Source organism: Stegostoma tigrinum, chromosome 17 (assembly GCF_030684315.1).
Source record: "Stegostoma tigrinum isolate sSteTig4 chromosome 17, sSteTig4.hap1, whole genome shotgun sequence".
Classification (NCBI taxonomy): Eukaryota; Metazoa; Chordata; class Chondrichthyes; order Orectolobiformes; family Stegostomatidae; genus Stegostoma; species Stegostoma tigrinum.
Window position 1 is genome coordinate 27,393,505 of NC_081370.1, and position 21,127 is coordinate 27,414,631.

A 21,127-nucleotide genomic window follows, 5' to 3' on the forward strand; every position below is an offset into this window, starting at 1 on the left:
CGGGTACTTGCCGACGCCATTTTTCTCCATATTGAATGGCTACCGGCGGCTGAATTTAATTGGTATTTAGAACAGCAGCCAACTTTTTTTTAAATGGAGTTTTTTTTAGGAAGAAAGAGCAGTACGCTTCTCGTTACTCCGTAACCCTCGTTGCAGTCGCTGCTTGGCTGAGCGGGTGGGCATGGTGCCCCCTAGTGTCTGCTCAGCTGCAGGTTGCATTGCACCAGCTCTCAGCTTACTCGCTGCTGACAGTTTGGAAATACATAATGGAATGAAACCAATTTCGCTTATGCCTCTCCATCAAGACCATCAAGAATAGCTGCTAGTCAGTACACTAAGTTTCCCTGAAGAAAGGGTATTTCATCCGTGGCCAAGCAAACTGCTAGACGACGGATATACATTTTTAAACAAAATATTGAGTTGTTGCATTCTTGAACAATATTTACATGATTATCTCCACTGCAGAAATATCAATGATTTTATTAGAAATGTAAGGCTTATGTAAAGTCAGGTCGAAATTGCACCACATTGGTCTTGTTACTGGATGCCCAAATGGGTGAAATCAGTTGGAAATACTCAACAGGTCAGTGAGCATCAATGGAGAGACGAGGAGCGGACTTAAATATACAAACCTGAATTAGAAGCAGGACTGCTACTAACTGAGCCGTGACTGACAACGCAATAATCCATAGAGCTGTTGGTGAATGCCAAACGACATGAAATTAAAAGCAGACATTTGTTTGCTGCTCAGGATGCAGTTTCACCATGGTTGGGGAGATCAATGTCCGATTAAATCACTTTGCAGAATATTTACGATCAGTATGCAATCTTCCAGTCTCTTTCATTTTAACTATGCTTTCAGTCACCTTTTGCCACTTTGCTGTCGCATTGACCTCTCTGCCATCAGTCACCTGGCGTGTCTCAATGAAATTCAACGTCACTTTTCTCTCATGAGTGACTGTCAGTTTCAGAAAAAAAATGTTTGAGTGTTACAAAGGATAGTACCAGTGTATTTATAAATACATAATCTATGGAGCAGTCGAGTAGGTTGGGCCTATACTTGTTGGAATTTAGATGAATGAGACGCAACCTTATTAAAACATAAAATATTTTGGTTATATATGGGAAAGTCTACAACTAGAGAGATCAGATTTAGGAGTTGCATATTGAAGATAGAGATGAGGAATTTCTTCTGTCAGAGGATAGTGAATCTGTGGAACTCTACTGCAGATTGCTGTTGAGTCTGGATCATTAAATATGTCCAAGGCTGAGACAGACAGATTTTAAATCAGTAAGGGAATCAAGAGTTATCTGGAAAAGGCAGGAAAGTGGATTTAAGGATTATTAGATCAGTGATCTCAATTGAATGGTGGAGAGCACTCAGCAGCTTGAATAGCATTGTTCTGCAGCTATATATTACATTATTAAGCACAATCAACATGTCCTCATAAAAGAGAAGTCACGGCTGATAAATTGATTAGAATTCTTTGAGAGGCTAGCAAGCAGGATAAATAAAGGCAGACCAGTAGATGTAACGTGTTTGAATTTCCAAAAAGCATCCATTAAGCTACCACACATAAGGCTACTTAATAAGAGAACATTCTTCAGAACTGATCGTATCAGAATACGGTTGTAGATGCTTTATCAAAAGCAAAAATGGAGGAACATGAATGCTGTGATCAAAATCAATTTGTGTCAAACATGATTTTTATTGAAAGTATTTGTGCATTTGATGTAAATACATTGTTATTGCTAGAGTAAAACGTACAAATAGAAATAGTAATAAATGGGAGTTTTAATAGGAAATGAAAATGTCTCAGATAATTTTCATTTCTTTATTTTTTGCAGGGGTGTTAGGAATGATTTATAACTTTTTGTTTAACTTCGGTTTGTTTTATGTGTTTAGAATGTGGAGACATGATTGTGATTTCACTTTCAGTATTGTTTTTGTGAGCTTGGTGTGTAGAGAATCTGGAGGGTTTTTCACATAGATGATTTGAAATGAGAAGTGATGTGTATTAGTAGTTTAAGATAACAAAGTGTGAAGCTGGATGAACACAGCAGGCCAAGCAGCATCTCAGGAGCACAAAAGCTGATGTTTCGGGTCTAGACCCTTCATCAGAGAGCCGAAACGTAAGCTTTTGTGCTCCTGAGATGCTGCTTGGCCTGCTGTGTTCATCCAGCTTCACACTTTGTTATCTTGGATTCTCCAGCATCTGCAGTTCCCATTATCTCTGCGTTAGTAGTTTAGTGCAGTTTTAAAAAAAAGTATGTAATTGACTAGTGATAAAAGTTCCAGGACACAGTTTGATTTCTAGATCTTTCTCTGTCAACGTGCAAGTGCCAGGAAGCCGAGGCAGGACTGTCAAACTGAAAGAGAAATACTTCAGGATTCTGGAAACTCAGTTCAGAGGAGCTCTTGCTTACTCTTAAGTTTAAGTAATAGGAGAATATGGTCTAGATCTTAAGTTTAGTTTGCAGGTTGTTTTAGGTGTCTCACCAAAGCAAAAGCATTAGTGACTGCAGATTCTCCAGGACAAACTTGGTTACAGCCGTGCCAGCCTCAGTTAAAAACCACAGTGCTGAGATAATGGTAAATCTTTGCTGGGATTTTGTGTATTTCACAGTATTATTGGGCAACTACAGAATAGCAACAAATGCTGGTTCAGCCAGCAAAGCCTAGATTCCTTAAGTGAATTTTTGAAAAATTGACTAGCATGTATGTTGTTCCCTTTCTGGTGTTTGCAACTAAGATTTTCCAACTTTTTTTGGCCTGCTTAAATTAATATAGTTCATGTTTTTCCTTGCTTAGTAAGTGTATTATTCTTTCTTTGGTATAAGTACGTTGGCGGGCTCTTGAATGTGGTCAATAATGTTGTTTTTCAACCAACTAACAAAATTAGGGTCAATTAAGCCAGATTTTCCTTTGGATGTATCTTCTCTAATATTAACATCAGCTGGCATCATGACAAAATACAGAACACCATCTTGACAATTTTGGATAAACACAAAGCAATTTGACAAGTAGTTTGCCTAACAGAAAGGTAAAACCCATACAGAGACCCCTGGCAGAGTCAATATAATGCAAATAAGAGAAAGGAAATGAAATTCTGGAGCAGTAACAGCAAGGAATAGACTGTAACCCTAACAAAAAGTCAACGAAGGTTGTTAACTTAGAATTGTTAGAACATAAAACAATTTTTAGAGGGCATGGTTGACCATTGCATGTTTAAAGGGAAAATTAAATAAATACTTGAAGTAGAAGAAAAGACAAAGCTTTAAATGAGAGATCATGACAATACGACTTTTTGGATTAGTGTGAAACAGCCTATATAGAATTGGTGGGGTTGGTAAGCTTTTTCTGAACAGTAGCACTGCCAATCAGTAACTCTAAAACAAAGCTCTCTGATGAAGGGTCTAGGCCCAAAACGTCAGCTTTTGTGCTCCTGAGATGCTGCTGGGCCTGCTGTGTTCATCCAGCCTCACATTTCATTATCTTGGATTCTCCAACATCTGCAGTTCCCATTATCACTCTCATCTTTCATGGAGTCTTCCTATTAATTTAAATTTGGTAACATTGAAAAAAAATTTGCTAATTTCCATCAAGACTCCCTATTTATATTGGAGCGTCTATCCAATGCACAACCTTCAATGCCATAATCCCCAGCGACTAAGTGAGCACTGCAGAAATATGCGGTTGTTAAATAATTTCTTATTGTGTACAGAATCATCAAGATCTATAAAGATGAATTCACTAACAAATCTTTGAACTAACATTTTGCATGGCAATAATTAATACAATTTAACATTACATTTAGTATAGATCACATTTATTCCCAATATGGAAGCGTAGGTGCCAAGTGAATTGTGAGTATGTTCACTAACATAGTCTTGTTGACAAAATTAAATGCCAACTGAGTCAGATTTTATACCTCTCATCGTAAATTTCCAACCACTTTGGATGCTGTACGACCTTAGTTCTTTGAGCAGATTGCTTTCATCCGTATATGCCAATTTGCTTGAAGATATCATTGCAAATTGCTGACGGCAGTTTTCTCAATATTTTTCTTTTGCACAGCCATTAAATTTGTGACCCGTCTATCTGTGAAGTATAGCTTAATGGGAATATGAGAACACTGATATCTGTTCACATCATAAGTCATTTCCTATCATTGCTCTTCCCGACCTTTGCTGCATGTTCTATAAGAGTCACTTTTTTTTTAAGCTGTTGTAAACACTTCCTTGCACCCCCTCTGGGGTAATCAAAAGCCTGTATTTTAATCCTAATAACCTATAGCTAATTTGTTTAATGAGCTAAATAGGAACCACCCAGTCTGTATTGATGGCAGAAACATCCATAATTTCAGACAGTTAGCTTGTTACCATTGGGCAGTAAACTGAAAAGAAAATAATGGGGAATTAGGACAGTTCAAAGAACAAAGAAAATTACAGCACAGGAACAGGCCTTTCGGCCCTCCAAGTCTGCGCCGATTGATATCCTCTGTCTAAACATGTCATCTATTTTCTAAGGGTCTATATCCCATTGCTCCCTGCCCATCCATGTACCTGTCCAGATACATCTTAAAAGACACTATTGTGTCTGTGTCTACCACCTCCGCTGGCAACGTGTTCCAGTCACCCACCACCCTCTGTGTAAAGAACTTTCCACGCATATGTCCCATAAACTTTCCTCCTCTCACTTTGAACTCATGACCCCTAACAATTGAATCCCCCACTCTGGGAAAAAGTTTCTTGCTATCCACCTTATCTATACCCCTCACGATTTTGTAGACCTCAATCAGGTTCCCACTCAATCTCCGTCTTTCTAATGAAAATAATCCCAATCTACTCAACCTTTCTTCTTAACCAGCACTCTCCATACCAGGCAACATCCTGGTGAACCTCCTCTGCACCCTCTCCAAAGCATCCACATCCTTTTGGTAATGTGGCGACCAGAACTGTACACAGTACTCCAAATGTGGCCAAACCAAAGTCTTATACAACTGTAACATGACCTGCAACTCTTGTACTCAATACCCCAGCCGATGAAGGAAAGCATGCCATATGCCTTCTTGACTACTCTATTGACCTGTGTTGTCACCTTAAGGGAACAATGGACCTGAACACCCAGATCTCTCTGTACATCAATTTTCCCTAGGACTTTTCCATTTACTGTATAGTTTGCTCTTGAATTAGATCTTCCAAAATGCATTACCTTGCATTTACCCAGATTGAACTCCATCTGCCATTTATCTGCCCGACTCTCCAGTCTATCTATATGCTGCTGTAATCTCTTGACAGTCCCCTTCAGTATCTGCTACTCCACCAATCTTAGTGTCATCCGCAAACTTGCTAATCAGACCACCTACATCTTCCTCCAAACCATTTACATATATCACAAACAACAGTGGTCCCAGCACAGGTCCCTGTGGAACACCACTGGTCACAGGTCTCCAATTTGAGAAACCTCCTTCCACTACTACTCTCTGTCTCCTGTTGCCTAGCCATTTTTTTATCCATCTAGCTAGCACACCCTGGACCCCATACGACTTCATAATAGTTACAACATAAAAGGCTACTCAATTAGTTGCCTCCATGTTAGGTCATTGGCAAATTCACCTAATAGCCAGCTACTACCTTTTCTTTGTGGTACTACAATTCTCCTTCTAATACTACAATTGAATCTGCCTCAACCACATTCTCCAGTGATGCATTCTGTAACCCTGCATTTCACCATCATCATAGAATCCCTACAGTGTGGAAACAGGCCCTTCAGCCCATCAAGTCCACACCAATCCTTGGAGCATCCCACTATAACCCACCTAAGCTACACGTCCCTGAACATGACAGGAAATTTGGCATCGCCAATCTACCTAAACTGCACACCTTTGGACTGTGGGAGGAAACTGGAGTACCCAGAGGAAACCCATAGACACAGGGAGAATGTGCAAATTCCACACAGTTGCTGGAGGCTGGAATCGAACCCCGGTTCCTGTCGCTGTGAGGCAGCAGTGCTAACCACTGAGCCACCGTGCTGCCCTTGGCCAATTTCCCATGACTAGCCCACCTAGCCTGGATACAATGGGCAATTTAGCATATCCAAGTCACTTAACTAGTACATCTTTGGACTGTGGGAGGAAACCACAGCACCCAGAGGAAACACACACAGACAGGCAGTCAGCATGGAACAGAATCCAGGTCCCGAGCATTGAAAGGCAGGGGTGCTATCCACTGAATCACCATCATGCCTTATCTTTACTCCAATATCTTCATATTCTTCTAGAAGCTGTAAAAAATGGACACAACACTCCATTCAAGGCTAAACTAGCATTTTAGTAGCATCAATACAGTGTGGAGCTGGAGGAACACAGCAGGTCAGATAGCATCATTGGCAGAAAGTCAAAATTTTGGGTCAGGACCCTTCAACAGGATTCCTCATGAAGGGTCCCCGCCCAAACCGTCAACTTTCCTGCTCCTGTGATGCTGCCTGACCTGCTGTATTCCTCGAGCTCCACACTGTATTGAATAAAAACCAAAAGAACTGTGGACGCTATCCATCAGGAACAAAAACACAAGCTACTGAAAAAAACTCAGCAGTTTAGGGTTCTGAGGAAGGTCACCAGACCCCAAATGTTAACTCTGATTTTTTTCTGCATGGATGCTGCCAGACCTGCTGAACTTTACCAGCAACTTCTGTTTTGTTCCGCACTGTATTGACTCTGACTCCAGCATCTGCAGTTTTTGCTATCTCCGATTTTAATAATCTTCTTGCATTTGTACTGTGACCCTTCTTGTAAAGCTCAGGATCCCACATGCCTTAATTAGTTTCCCAACCTGCTTGTCCCTCTGCTGCTGCACCCCCTTTGAATTTTCAGGCCATTACAATGATTTAAACAGATTATAACTACAAAATAAACAAGTTTGAACCATCAGCATGTAACTCTACTAATCAAAACTCTAACACCTTTGTAAGTTTTCAGGCAGACAGCGGAAATAACATGGGTGTGACGGGTGGAGGGAAAGACTGAAAAAAAAAGTCCTTGTCTGCAGGAATTGAAAAGATGACCTTTTTGCTGAATGCTCTTTCTTTATCTCCTTTCTCCAGCTACTTTCACTTGTTTACAAGAGGTGATGATTGCCATCTTTAAATGACCTTTTAATTGATAAGTCAAAGTTGTCGCTTACACCTGGAAATGGAAAATAAAACTGTCTTCAGGGCTCTGGATACTTTTAACTGAATAGTAAAAACAAAAGCTCCTCCTCTACAGGCACAATGGTTTCTGTCAGTACTTTCACACCCTCAAGCTGTTCAGCTATCTGGGAGCCAAATTTCTGGCAGACAGAAAGCCTTTATCAACAACTGGCCTGTAGACTAGCAACCAATCGACTACTTGCTGTCAGACATAGCACCATTCATACACAATCCTGGGCTCCAATTGGTCTTCAAATTAGGTTACCTCTGCTGCTTGAACAAGTAACTGTGCAAACAGTACTAAAAATGAGTGTCAGATTATTTGAGATAAGGTGTGGAGCTGGATGAGCACAGCAGGCCAAGCAGCAGAGGGGCAGGAAAGCTGACGTTTCACAAGGGCCCAGGCCCAAAACATCAGCCTTCCTGCTCCTTTGATGCTGCTTGGCCTGCAGTGTTCATCCAGCTCTACACCTTGTTATCTCAGACTCTCCAGCATCTGTAGTTCCTACTATCTGTCAGATTATTTGCTTTTTTAAAAAAAATCAAAAGTAATCCTTCAGCAATCCTTGTTTTCTTGAAAATTAATGTTCTTATTTTAGTCCTCATTCCAACAATCGCAAATGTCAATTTTTACACATTTCTAGAATAATCTCTTTTTAAGCTTCTGTTTGCAGCTATCCCATTATAGTCACTGTCATCAGAAATGGTTCCTTTCTCCCATATTATTTCTGACATGCTTAAAGCTCTGCTCAGTTTCCTCCTAGTACTCACTTACAGACTGGGTCTTCATGCACTCGTAACATGAAATACCAAATAATTTATGAATTTGAAGGAATAGAATTAATGGCCAGGCAATAACCATCCCTAATGAGAGATGGCCTTTTGCCATCCCTTGAAATTCAATGATGTTACCATCACTGTATTGCCCACTACAAACATCCTGGGGGTTACTGACCAGAACAACCAGGCTTACCATAAGAATACAAGATAACAAAGTGTGTAGCTGGATGAACACAACAGGCCAAGCAGCATCTCAGGAGCACAAAAGCTGAAGTTTCAGGCCTAGACCCTTCTTCAGAGAGGGGGGGGTGGGGGAGAGGGTTCTGGAATAAATAGGGAGAGAGGGAGAGACAAACCGAAGATGGATAGAGGAGAAGATAGGTGGAGAGGAGAGTATAGGTGGGGAGGGGATAGGTCAGTGCGGGGAGGACAGACAGGTCAAGGAGGCGGGATGATGTTGGTAGGTGGGAAATGGAGGTGCGGCTTCAGGTGGGAGGAGGGGGATGGGGGAGAGGAAGAACAGTTTAGGCAGGCGGGGATGAGCTGGGCTGGTTTGGTGATGCAATGGGGGGAGGGGACGAGCTGGGCTGGTTTTGGGATGCAGTGAGGGAGGGGGAAGATTTTGAAGCTTGTGAAGTCCACATTGATACCATTGGGCTGCAGGGTTCCCAAGCGGAATGAGTTACTGTGCCTGCAACCTTTGGGTGGCATCATTGTGGCACTGCAGGAGGCCCATGATGGACATGTCGTCTGAGGAATGGGAGAGGGAATTAAAAATGGTTCACGACTGGGAGGTACAGTTGTTTATTGCGAACTGAGCGGAGGTGTTCTGCAAAGCGGTCCCCACGCCTCCACTTGGTTTCCCCAATGCAGAGGAAGCCACACCGGATACAATATACCACATTGGCAGATGTGCAGGTGAACATCTGCTTAATATGGAAGGTCATCTTGGGGCCTGGGATGGGGGTGAGGGAGGTGGTGTGGGGGCAAGTGTAGCACTTCCTGCGGTTGCAGGGGAAGGTGCCAGGTGTGGTGAGGTTGGAGGGGAGTGTGGAGCAGACAAGGGAGTTGCAGAGAGAGAGAGTGGTCTCTCCGGAAGGCAGACAAGGGTGGGGATGGAAAAATGTCTTGGGTGGTGGGGTCAGATTGTAGATGGCAGAAGTGTCGGAGAATGATGTGTTGTATCCGGAGGTTGGCGTGGTGTGTGAGGACAAGGGGGATGGTGGTTATTGCAGGGTGTGAGGGATGTATTGCAGGAAACATGGTCAAGGGTGTTCTCAACCACTGCAGGGGGGGGGGGGGTGGAGAAAGTTGCGGTCCTTGAAGAACACAGACATCTGGGATGTGCGGGAGTAGAATGCCTCATCCTAGGTGCAGATGTGGCGGAGGTGAAGGAATTGGGAATAGGGGATGGAGTTTTTGCGGGGGGGGGGTGAATGGGAGGTGGTGTATTCTAGGTAGCTATGGGAGTCGGTGGGCTTGAGATGGACATCAGTTTCTAGCTGGTTACCTGAGATGGAGACTGAGGGGTCCAGGAAGGTGAGGGATGTGTTGGAGATTGAGGGATGTGTTGGAGATGGCCCAGTTGAACTTGCGGTTGGGGTGGAAGGTGTTGGTGAAGTGGATGAACTGTTCGAGCTCCTCTTGGGAGCAAGAGGAGGCGCCGCCGATACAGTCAGTCAATGTAAGAGGAAGAGGTGGGGTTTGGGGCCAGTATAGGTGTGGAAGAGGGACTGTTCCACGTAACCTACAAAGAAGCAGGCATAGCTTGGGCCCATGCGGGTACCCATGGCACCCCCTTGTCTGTAGGAAGTGGGAGGAATCAAAACAGAAGTTGTCGTGGGTGAGGATACAGTGGCTACTTATAGGTGAGAGGCTAGGAATACTATGGCAAGTAACTAGCATCTTGAGTCCCAAATGCTTGTCACCATCTACAAAGCACAAGTCAGGAGTGTGTTTTTTTTTAAAAATACATTGAGGATGAGGGTGTTGCTGGCTAGGCAGCATTTATTGCCTATCCCTAATTGCCCAGAGGGCAGTTCAGAGTTCAACACATTGCTGTAGGTCTGGAGTCATATGTAGGCCAGACTAGGTAAGGATGGCAGTTTCCTTCCCTAAAGGACATTAGGCAGGAAAAACCCATCTGGTACACTATCGACAATGGATTCACAGTTATCATTAGATTTTTAATCCCAGATATTCATTGAATTCAAGTTCCACCATTTGCCATAGCGTGATTTGAATCTGCTTCCCTGGAACATAATCGGGTCTCTGGATTAAACAGTCCAGCGATAATACTACTAGACCATCGCCTCGCCCTGATGGAACATTCACCACCTGCCAGGGAGAATGCTTCTACTTCTCGATTCCCCATCCCTGGGGAAAAGGACCAAGTGCATTCACCCACTTGCACAAGCATTTACTCCATCCACTATTGATATTCAGTAGCAGTGGGTACTATGTCTACAAGATGCAATGCAGAAATTCAAAAGATCCTGAGACAGCACCTTCAAAACCCACGACCACGCCGTCTGGAACAGCAATGTGAACACCACTGCCTGCAAGTTTCCCTCCAAACAACTCATCATCCTAATAGAAATATGTCACTACTCCACTGCTGCTGAATTGAATTCCTTCCCAAAGGGCATTGTGGGTCTACCTAATCCTACAAGACAGAGACAGGCCCTTTAGCCCAAACTGGTCCATGCCAAACACTGTCCATCCACACTAACCTCAATTCCCTGCACTTGGCCCATATCCTTCTAAACCTTTCCTATCCATGTACTTGTCCACATACAGTTTAAATGTAGTTAATGTATCCTCCTCAACCACTTCCACTGGCAGCTTATTCCATAAGCATACCACCTTGTGTAAAAAAAGCTGTCCCTCAGGTTCCCATGTATTCTTTCCCCTCTTAACTTAAACTGAATGCTTCTACTTCTCGATTCCCCATCCCTGGGAACAAAGGCCAAGTGCATTCAGCCTATCCGTGCCTCTCACAATCTTATACACTTCTTTAAGAATTCTGCCCCCCAACCCTCTTCAGTCACCTATACTCTAAAGATAATAGTCTGGCTTGTCCAACTTCTCCTCATAACTCAGTCCCTTGAGTCCTGGCAACATCCTTATTCAACCAGTTTAAAGGTAGCAGCTCACCACCAACTTCTCAAAGGCAACTAGGGATTGGCATTAACATGTCAGTCAACAATATCCACATTCCATGAAAGAATAGAGAAAAAGATAAAAAATTAAATGTAGATTTTTGCTGAAAGCAAATAGAAATAAAAGATTTTGCACCTTGCGGCTAAAGGTACAATCTTTAAGATTCTAAAAACAGATTATTTGACCCTTCAAGAATTTAGAATAGAAGACAGCAGTTTCCCCCTAGTTAGCTTGATAGCCAAGTGTACTGTGTGTCTGCATCCAGTTCGGTCGGGGATAAAAAAAATTAAGTCAACAAATATGACAAGTTGTCCCTAGATTGAAAATAATGTTTACATTTGTTGGTATATCCTGTCTAATTTTAAAGATGGATTTGAATACTTCACTTTTTAAATTAGATTACCAAACATATAGACCAAAATAATTTAATATTGTCCTGTTATAAATTTTAAGTATTCTATACTATAACCATTTGTAGAATGCAATCCAGGATCAACTATTACAAGAAATATGATTAAAGTTTCAACTCTATGCCTCAAGATCTACAAACAAAAAAAATTCCTTATTTAAGAATTCCAGAGACTGAAATCAGTGACCTCAGTGAAATTATGTCTGCAAGACCAAAATAGTCACTTTCTAATGTATATTTAGTCGGCTGATGCCCACTGAGAGTAGGACACTTTTTACAAGCAAGTATTAATTAGCCAGCAATGGCAAGTTCCTACAAAAGTCATTTGTAGTTGATTTAAGACAATAAGTTAGACAGAATAAATTTATCTATCTTACTGGGGACAAAGCTATAGCATTATGCCCTACTGGCACCAAGTCAGAAATTCACTAATTCCACCAGAGTTTAGTTATGATCCCCTGAACTCCTTGTGAAATACCACCTAATGGACTTGGAGATGCAAGCACCTGGTACACAACAACAAAACATTTTAAAACAGCAATCATGAATGTGTAATAAAATGTAGTGCAATCTCATTGGATGGCCCCATAACTCCAGTAACTGATTCAGAAAACAAAATTTCTTCCCTCTTATCACAAAAGATCAACTATAATCAGTATTTCATATTACACTAGCTCAGTCCTAAAAAAATGACACCAACAAAAGTCACCAAAAATACAGAAAAAGAAAACACATCCATGAAAGGACAAAAACAGGGAAAACTGCTATAGATGTGGAATAAATTCTTCTGGATGTCTACAGGTTGAAATCAAACATGGCTAAATGGCCAAGATAATCAACCAACTCCCTCTGGATGCTCATGTAAGCAGTGGCTATCTAGGATCTGTTCAAACACAGTTGGAAAGGATAACCCGATTATTGACATTACCTGGTCCCACATGTCGCATTTTGTTTCTAATAAGTCAGCCTTTCTTTGGAAGCAGGGGCAATTTGTTTGCAGTCGATTTCCCTTAATATCATTTGATATTGTATGGAGGGAGTGATTCATTAGAACCTGAAGTATGTACGTAGTACTGTAGGACACCAGAGTATTCCAGAGACTTCTAGCTGTCACTGGGCAGTAATATCATAAAACTAGTCAATTTTAACATTGTTCAAAGTCAAATGTAAAAGTTAACAGATTAGAGCATTTTATGATCTGCAGAACACAATCCTCACCACATTATGTGGCTGAATCTTTAGAGCAGCGCCCGCATTTCATTTTAGCTCATATGCTGTAATACTGCATTTAAATATTTGCTCATTTAAAAATTGGTTAATTTGAAAATAAGTACATTTTTACAGGTAGTTTTATATTATGGTCAAGAATGAATGACAATTCATTTGTTTTAATTATTTAAGCATAATGATTTATAATGACAATAATCATTCATTCATAACGGGTAGAGGAAAGAAAAGTGAAATAAGCCCTTAAACAGTAACACAACCAGTTACCCCAACTTAGTTCTTTTCGACCAGAAAATGAGTTGTTTAGGCTTGAGTTCAAATGGTTAACAAGTGAACTGCTCTTGACCCAAAATATTCTATGTTTTGCTTTGCCATATAGCTTGTCATTTACCTTCTTTACACAAATCACACAAGTTCAGTGAAATTGTTCAATTTAATGCATTTTGTAATACTGTAATTGTATTCAAGATACATGTTTAGTGTATCCTGGCATCATCCACAATAAAGCCTACTCTCCTGATTGCACAAAGCTGAATTAACTTTCAAGTTTATTATGGAGTCCTCATTTTTTTTTATTAAAGTTTGTAACAATATCACCACAAGGTTACAGCAATCGCGAAAGTTATTAATGGTCTTCTGCCATATCACCATGTGGTTTTTTATTGGTAGGTACTCAAGGTCCCAGCTTCATTATCCGTGGCTCTGAATTTTTTCCAGATTCTTTTTACAATAGCTACTGTATAAATTTCAACCAGTTTGGTACTTGCGTCCATTTCCCAAGCCTTCCAGCGTGATTTTCTCACTGCAAAGATCATTTGTAGTTATCTGCCACACTACTGCAATGAAGTACAAAATCACCATTGCTTAATCATGACATCTTTTGATCAAAATTGTGTTTAAACAAAGTGCAGCATAATGCGATATCAATTTTTTTGGAGCACATTAACTTAAACATGAACCTGTTAATCAGGTAACTAAACAGTACAGCAACAACTGTTTTGCAAACCAGGTGAATAGATGACCATTAATTTTAACATCATTTTTACCAAAGTCATAATGTGCATTTTAGCACAAGCACAATGATTTGTATTTATCAGCACCTGAACAGTGCACAATGCAATTTAAAATTGTATTGTTAACAATGAACTGGTTATTCATGAGAAAACAACTGCCCGGAAAAGGATCATCAGTGTATTTTCCTCCTAACCTTGAAGGCCTTTTTCAAGAGAAAGCTTAACATTACACAAGTTAAACAAAGACCATTTTTTTTAAAACAACCAAGTTCAACCCAATGTTTCCTTTTTAATAGCTTGTTGCATATGCAGGTGGCTCATCCATACACTCAACCAATGACAGCACTTTTCTTCACTTGGATATTAGAGATTTACATTAAAGTCCAATTTTACATGCTATTAGATTTTTGTTGTTCTTGAATTAGTCTCACCAGTGCTTACAATTTCACTGTATCCAAATTTATTATTTTTTAAAAAAGACTTGTACATAGAGAGCTTAAAAAAGGGCACTGAGGGCATCACCATTTTCAGCAGCAATGGAATATCATTGACTTTATTAAATAGCCAAAATCCCAACCAAAACCAGCAGTGGTGACTACAGGCAAGACACCTCATTTTTTAAACTTAATGTTTCCACTTATATTTAGATCACACATCCCTTGAATATGTAGAACAGCAAATAAACTTGCTATTCAATACAGAAGGCTAGAAGGTTTTCATAATATCAAAGTGCTATTTATGCATTTACAAATACACATCTGCCATTATGTAGTGTTACGTTCTGTGTCCGATAGTCTACATTTGAATACAATCATTTTTAACCTTGGCATGAACAGGAAAACTTGGAGACAATTTTTGCGAGTTACCCAACTGCTGTCTTATTTACATTAAAAATGAACTCAATGCGGAAAACCAGACTAATACAAACACTACCATGGATGTAAACACTGGAGGCGCCTGCTAGCCTACACTACCAATGTGCTGAAATTATCCCAGAAGCCAATGATTTCCTTGCCTGAAATCAAATCAAGGAATAAGCTGTCAACGTGACATTTCCTCTCCTTTCAGGTTCCTATGGTTTGGAGACATCTATTTTCATTAACACTAGTCTCTCTCTCTCTCTCTCTCTCTCTCAGGCCGATGTTCCTCTGAAACTTTTGTTTTTCTTTTCCAGAGGGCTCTCATGATCAAATTCTCACTTCTCTGGTCATTTTGTCCATTCCATGTAGTAGAAGTTGAGTGGATTTTGTGGATGATGAGAACTGATTTTTTTGTTTGGAACCACTACTGGAAGGAACAACACAAGCTTTCACTACAACCAGTCACACAGTACAATGAATCAAAAGCGAACTCAATTCATTCCTGGGGCAGAACCACCAAAATTAAATGAAGCTGGCACTACTGGAGCGTTAAACTTGTATCCACCATGTTTTTCAATCATTTTGGACTCTGCAATAAAAAGAAAAAAAGTAGTAAGGTTCTCTGTGGAAAAGGCCATCAAGTTTTAACGTTCAATTCTGAGAAGAAATATCATAGTTTAAAAAATACTCAATTGCTCAAATTAAGAGTACTGAATTTTAAACTACTGTAAGTATATTATTCAATTAAAACAATATTTCTACATGAAAGCCATCATTGTGGCAGTGATTTTATGGATCAAGGGTGACAAATTTTAAATATTAAAATAAAAAGCAATATTTAAATAAGTGAAGAATCTTATTAATATGATTTGATTACTTAAATACCTAGAGCAGCTCGTCTCTGATCTGCAAGAGTTCCAATGTCTTGCAACTGCTTCCTATGCTCATCAGTAAGATTACATGTTAGGGCTTGGTACCAGGTTGGATCACAGTTTTGAATAGCTGGAAAAGAAAATTCAGACTGATGACACTACTGCATACTGTGCTACTATAGCATTGATTACCAACTTTAATGTGCGCTAAGATTTATATTTTAGGATGCAACAATTTAGTACAAGTCAGAATTATTTTGATTATCTAAAGGAGTAAACCAACACCATTTTAAAGTTTATAAATTTCACTATTATTCATGGTTATACTAAATTGTCAGTTAAGTATTCAAAAATGGAATTTCTAAATAAACCCCAAGAGCACAGGTCACTAAAACAAAACAAAATCAAATGAATAATCATTCTGTCTCTACAATAATGAAATAACTATCTGGTGTCACAGGCTGACAGATACTTCTTTTCTCCAGCCTCTTGCGCACTGAGTTTAGTAGGGCATCATGGGAGGTACAGTTGCTTAAAACAGGATGTCCAAACTGTCATTGTGGGCCAGCGATTAGTGAGGAACTTCAGGTGACCTTGTACATTGTTCAAGTTGCAGAAATTATAGCTGAGCATTTATCCAATAAGGCAACCAATCATAGCTATTTCCCAACTCGAGTCATAATTAATTAATTTTTCAATCATGGCTATTTGTTTAGGTTCTCAGGTTATTTATTACTTAAAAATCACAGGTTATCTTCCTAACTGAATATTTTTGTTAAAAACACATTTAAATGCATTGTTGCATGTTTCACCTTTGAAAACAGTGACCTGGAAGATTTAAAGATACAAGATAAACTTAAGATTTAGTAAATTATTTTCAGGTGTAACAAGAATGGCCAATTGAGGTACTACAACTAGTCTTAATATCCATAGATACTGAATGATAAGCTCAGACACAAGAACTGCTCCTGAGTTTCCACCATTTCATACTGGACAGCGATTATGTGAATTAATAATCAGCTCACATGATAAAAAGTGACCAAATCAAACTGAAGTAAAAGCAAAACCCATTCTTACTTTGCAGTACACTTTTGAATATCTGATATTCATCAATATTGCTTTCTTCATTATCAACAATGGTGCAGTATCCTTCAAGGGCAGTCTCCTCTGCATCATCTTCCCAGTCTTCTTCATCGCCATCTTCCCCAGCTTGCTTCGCCAACATTTCTAAATATTCTTGTCCATCTTCATCAATATCGTCTTCATCACTGCCTAATTCTGTCAAATAAAAATTGAGGTTTCTCAAACATGGGGATCAAGATTGTTCACATTTCTCCTACACTATTTGGCTCAGTGTTCAATTATACATTTGGATCATAACCTCCCATGACCAATAAGTTATTTTGCTCATAGCACAATGAATGTGGCTCACTGATTTCATGTGCAAATCTGAATTGCTTTTAAGTTTTTTTGATGGGCGTAATGAGTGCATCTGATGGAGTCCTCTGCAAATCAAGAGTGGTAAACCACCATCCTTTCCCAGCAAATCCATTACAAAACATTAGAAATTTAGGACTGCTTTGGTCAACATCTTGGCAAAGTAATGTATTTCACTTTGGCCTCCCCACCTTCACCATGAACAGTTACCTACAGAAAGCAAGTGAAACATGCTTGTTTGCTGTTAACTGCAAGTTCATGTTTGAATATGCATGATCCCATTCTCTATTTTACTTTTGCTCACAATTAACTTTTAGTGAGAAACAATCTTGTCATCAATACAAAATACTCAAAACCAATGTGATCCATGTTGCAATCAAAACTGAATGAATTTAAACGCACTGAAAAAGGAAGATCAAACCACAATTGTTCAACAAGATGCTCAGTCCAAAAATGAGCAACTTACTTCTATAATGTTGGGTTCTTTCTGTGAGATCATTTTATGTCAACTTTCCTTTGAAAAAAAATGCATTATCAAAAGCCCCTTTCCTACAGCATGTTTAGGGAGACAGTATCACTTTAATGGGGAGGCAGGGCAATTAAGCAAACTGACAAACCTTTCTTTCCAGGGACAGATGTATGAGGTGAGTTTAAAGGGAGAAGTGGGGTGAGAGTAGGAATGAATTAGAAGAGATTACTGATGAGCTTCTTTGTGGTTATGAGAACACAAATAGAAAAGGTCTTGTATCTACAAATTAAAGATTTTGTAACTTGTGCCTGCATGCCATTTTTCCAAACAAAATCACTATTAAGCAAAAAGTATTACTGATTTACTGGAGTAGTGTAGGCTGCATTCTAGTTGATCATGCAAATTGATTCAATGAGTAGCAGTGAGCTATACACGTTAGGAGATCTCAAATATCATCCTTAATCAATGCTGATCCATGAAGTCTGGAACACATCAGAACTCAGGTGTCCCAAAAGAAGGTGGAGAACTTGTAGAAATGGAAGAAAACTGATGGTTGAGTATCTGTTCTAGTCACATGCCTTTTTAGGCAAAAGGAAAAGACTGGTTGGGATGTTTTACCATTCATGGAAAAGTAGTGTCAGAAACACAGCTTGCATAAATAATAACCACTTTGTCAAGGTCGTCGGCACAACATTGTGGGCTGAAGGGCCTGTTCTGTGCTGTACTGTTCTACGTTCTAAGGTGCCAGGGGGAACTCAGAACCTTTGGAACCAAGCTCAGAAAACGTGGAAAGAAACACGTACAGGATTTCTAAAAGTTATCGCACAAACATACCAACAGTAATACCAAAGATGTAAAATCAACCTGTAACTATTTATTCAGCAAAATGTTTCTCATCAAGGAACATTACATTTGTCCAAATTGACAATCACTTAACGCAAAACATTTCTACAGCAATGAGGAGTAAAAAGTAACCCAATATAAACCAGTAACTTCTGTTAATATCTCCATGCTACAAGGGGAAGGCTTCAATTTTTCACCTGCTCCACTGGAATGCCACTAGTCAGAAAATGGTCAGACTCCACAAAACATTCTTCCACTAGAAACAAGCACAAATGCTGGGGAAACTCAGCAGGTCTGGCAGTATCTGTCAAGGGAGAATCAGAATTAAATGTTCCGAGTCCTGTATGACTCTTATTCAGAACTTCAGTTCTTCTGGAGAGTGTCTACTGGACTCAGAACATTAACTCAGTTTTCACTCTGCAGACTACTGAGTTTATCTAGCATTTTGAGTTTCAGATTCCAAGCATCCACAGTATTTTGATCTCATTCTTCCATTAACATTGACCTTTATTTCTTTGAATTAATCAAACTCTGTGCTCTCAACAGCTAAAGCAGTATAAAATTGTACAAGCATTGGTTCCGAACCAAAACATTAGCTTTTGTCCCCCCCCCTCCCCTCATTCATGATTCAAAAATACAGGGGAGTTGGGCTCAATTAAACAAATCCTAGGAAAAAGGTTAACAATAACCCATCAGCATGAAATAGCCACCATTCACAATATTGTTGCTGGAATCTTTAGATCAGCCTTGTAACTCATTCTCAAGTACTATATCTAGTATTCTATTTAGATGTTAACATTCAAACTATAAATTCAGTCATACCATTTTCATCATCATCTTCTCCATCCTCATCCTCATCACTGTCATTTTCATGCTCTGCACGACAAGCATAGGCTCTCTTCAATCCACCAAAGAGAAGAGTGAGAGCTGGCAGAATCTGTCCTGCAACCTGGTTCACAATTTGTGGTCTCTGTTTGAGTTCAATCAATGCACAGAGACCGAGGACACACATTTTCCGGTCATGTAAACTGGATTAAAAAAAAGGTAGAAGTTCATTAGATGTCACAGAAAAATTAGTTCTATTTGAACAGGAATGGTGAGTTGCAACTCCTTGAATAAATACAAGTATTATACTCGGCAAAAAATTGGTTTAACCACGAAACTAATTTTATGGAGAGTCTGGATTGAAACCATAACCTCTGAAACATTCTTAACACAATAACCCATTACAAAATTTCAAAAACCGAGGTAACTAATGCAAATTAATTTGTTAAAGATCGAAATTTCAACTCTCCAATTCCAATCTATTTGGTTTCCCATCGCTCAGGAATTTTCCACAGCTCACAAACACTTCCACGAGCATTGGCCTTCACTTCTCCAAACTAACCTGTAGCTATGGCCTCAATGTTGCTCCACTGGGAAATACATCAAGTCAAAGCAGTTCGTACTAGATTCATTCTAGATCACATCCTGTCTCATGGTTTTATAATTTGAGCTATGGGGCATGGGAAGGAAAATAAACATTTCTACTCCAAATCAAACCAAATTAAGCGATACTGATTTTTATATGCATACAAACAACACTTCTTTGCTGTGATGCCTCATTAGAGCCAACAGCAACAGAATGGTGATGAGGAAGGTTCAACTTTTACCATGAAGTAATTGCTGGTGTATAACAGGAAGTGTTTTGCAGCAGCACAAATCCACACCAATACTAACAGGTGTCTAATGGTGACTAATGAAAAAGCCCACTGAGAACTTATAAACAAAACTCGCCATAACTGCACCAAGTATCAATGATAAAAAGCACTATTCCTGTTCTGCTGTCCAATCATCATCTCCACCTATTTTCACTGTAGCTCTACATTTTGCAAAAAGCAAATGTTGAAAACAAAAGGCTAAACAAACTGTAAATGATAAACTGAAAATATAGTCATCCAAACGTCTTGCACTTGCTCAAGTTAAAGTCTCAGCACTGTTTCTGAACTTATTCAAGCTATGTGCTTAGCTATTCATATCAACTTAGGCACAAGTATTTTTGTCTCATCCCTCAGATTTACAGAGATGGAATAGTTATGATTAGGAACTGCTATCTCATAATTTGTATGAGAAATACACCCACTTTGACATCAGGTTTGGCTGCAACCTTTCTTCCTCCTCATTCCCCATCTAAATAAGATGATGAACTCGACTACAGCTTGATCCCATCCTTTATTAACAGGTTGCTCCCTTGGTTGAATGTGACAGCGTACAAACTCAATATCCATTCATAGATCATAGAACCTAACCAGATAAATAGAAAGCAGGACATAACACCGGCACTTCGTCGGAGGCTCACCGATGATGTTACCTAGAATGGTGATGAAACGTCTGAAAACTAACCTTCCAGCTCAGCGAGCAAACTCACATCCATAGATCATAGTATCCCTACAGTGTAGAAAAAGGCCCTTCAGCCCAACAAGCCCACACTGATCCTTAGAAAATCCCACCAAGATCCGTCCCTCTATAACCCACCTAATTTACACATCCCTGAACACTACAGGCAATTTAGCATGGCCAACCCACCTAACCTGTACACCTTTGGACTGTGTGGGGAAACCGGAGGAAACCCCCGCAGGCACGGAGATAATGTGCAAACTCCACACAGTCACCTGAGGGTGGAACTGAACCTATGTCTCTGGTGCTGTGAGGCAGCAGTGCTAACCACTGAGCCACTGCGCCACCCCAATTCAATCTTGAGTTAATTATGAAACCCTCAGTTTAAAAAAACAATGCTCAGATTACCTATTTTCAATTCTGGAATAACCGCAGCACTGCTGAAACATTCATACACTATACTGTAATCCACATGAGACACTTTGGC

General features: G+C 39.8%; 1 protein-coding gene across 1 annotated transcript in view; it reads right to left on the minus strand.

The window, feature by feature from the left end:
- Window positions 1-13,057: 13,057 nt before the first annotated feature.
- ipo7 (importin 7) overlaps window positions 13,058-21,127 on the minus strand; it is a 54,481-nt gene continuing 46,411 nt past the window's right edge. Inside the window, exons 22-25 of the mRNA XM_048545440.2 lie at window positions 19,087-19,292; window positions 16,593-16,793; window positions 15,529-15,645; window positions 13,058-15,232 (exon numbers count right to left, since the gene is read on the minus strand). Coding sequence (XP_048401397.1) covers window positions 15,135-15,232; window positions 15,529-15,645; window positions 16,593-16,793; window positions 19,087-19,292 — 622 coding nt within the window. The 3' untranslated portion in view covers window positions 13,058-15,134. The remainder of the gene's footprint in view (window positions 15,233-15,528; window positions 15,646-16,592; window positions 16,794-19,086; window positions 19,293-21,127) is intronic.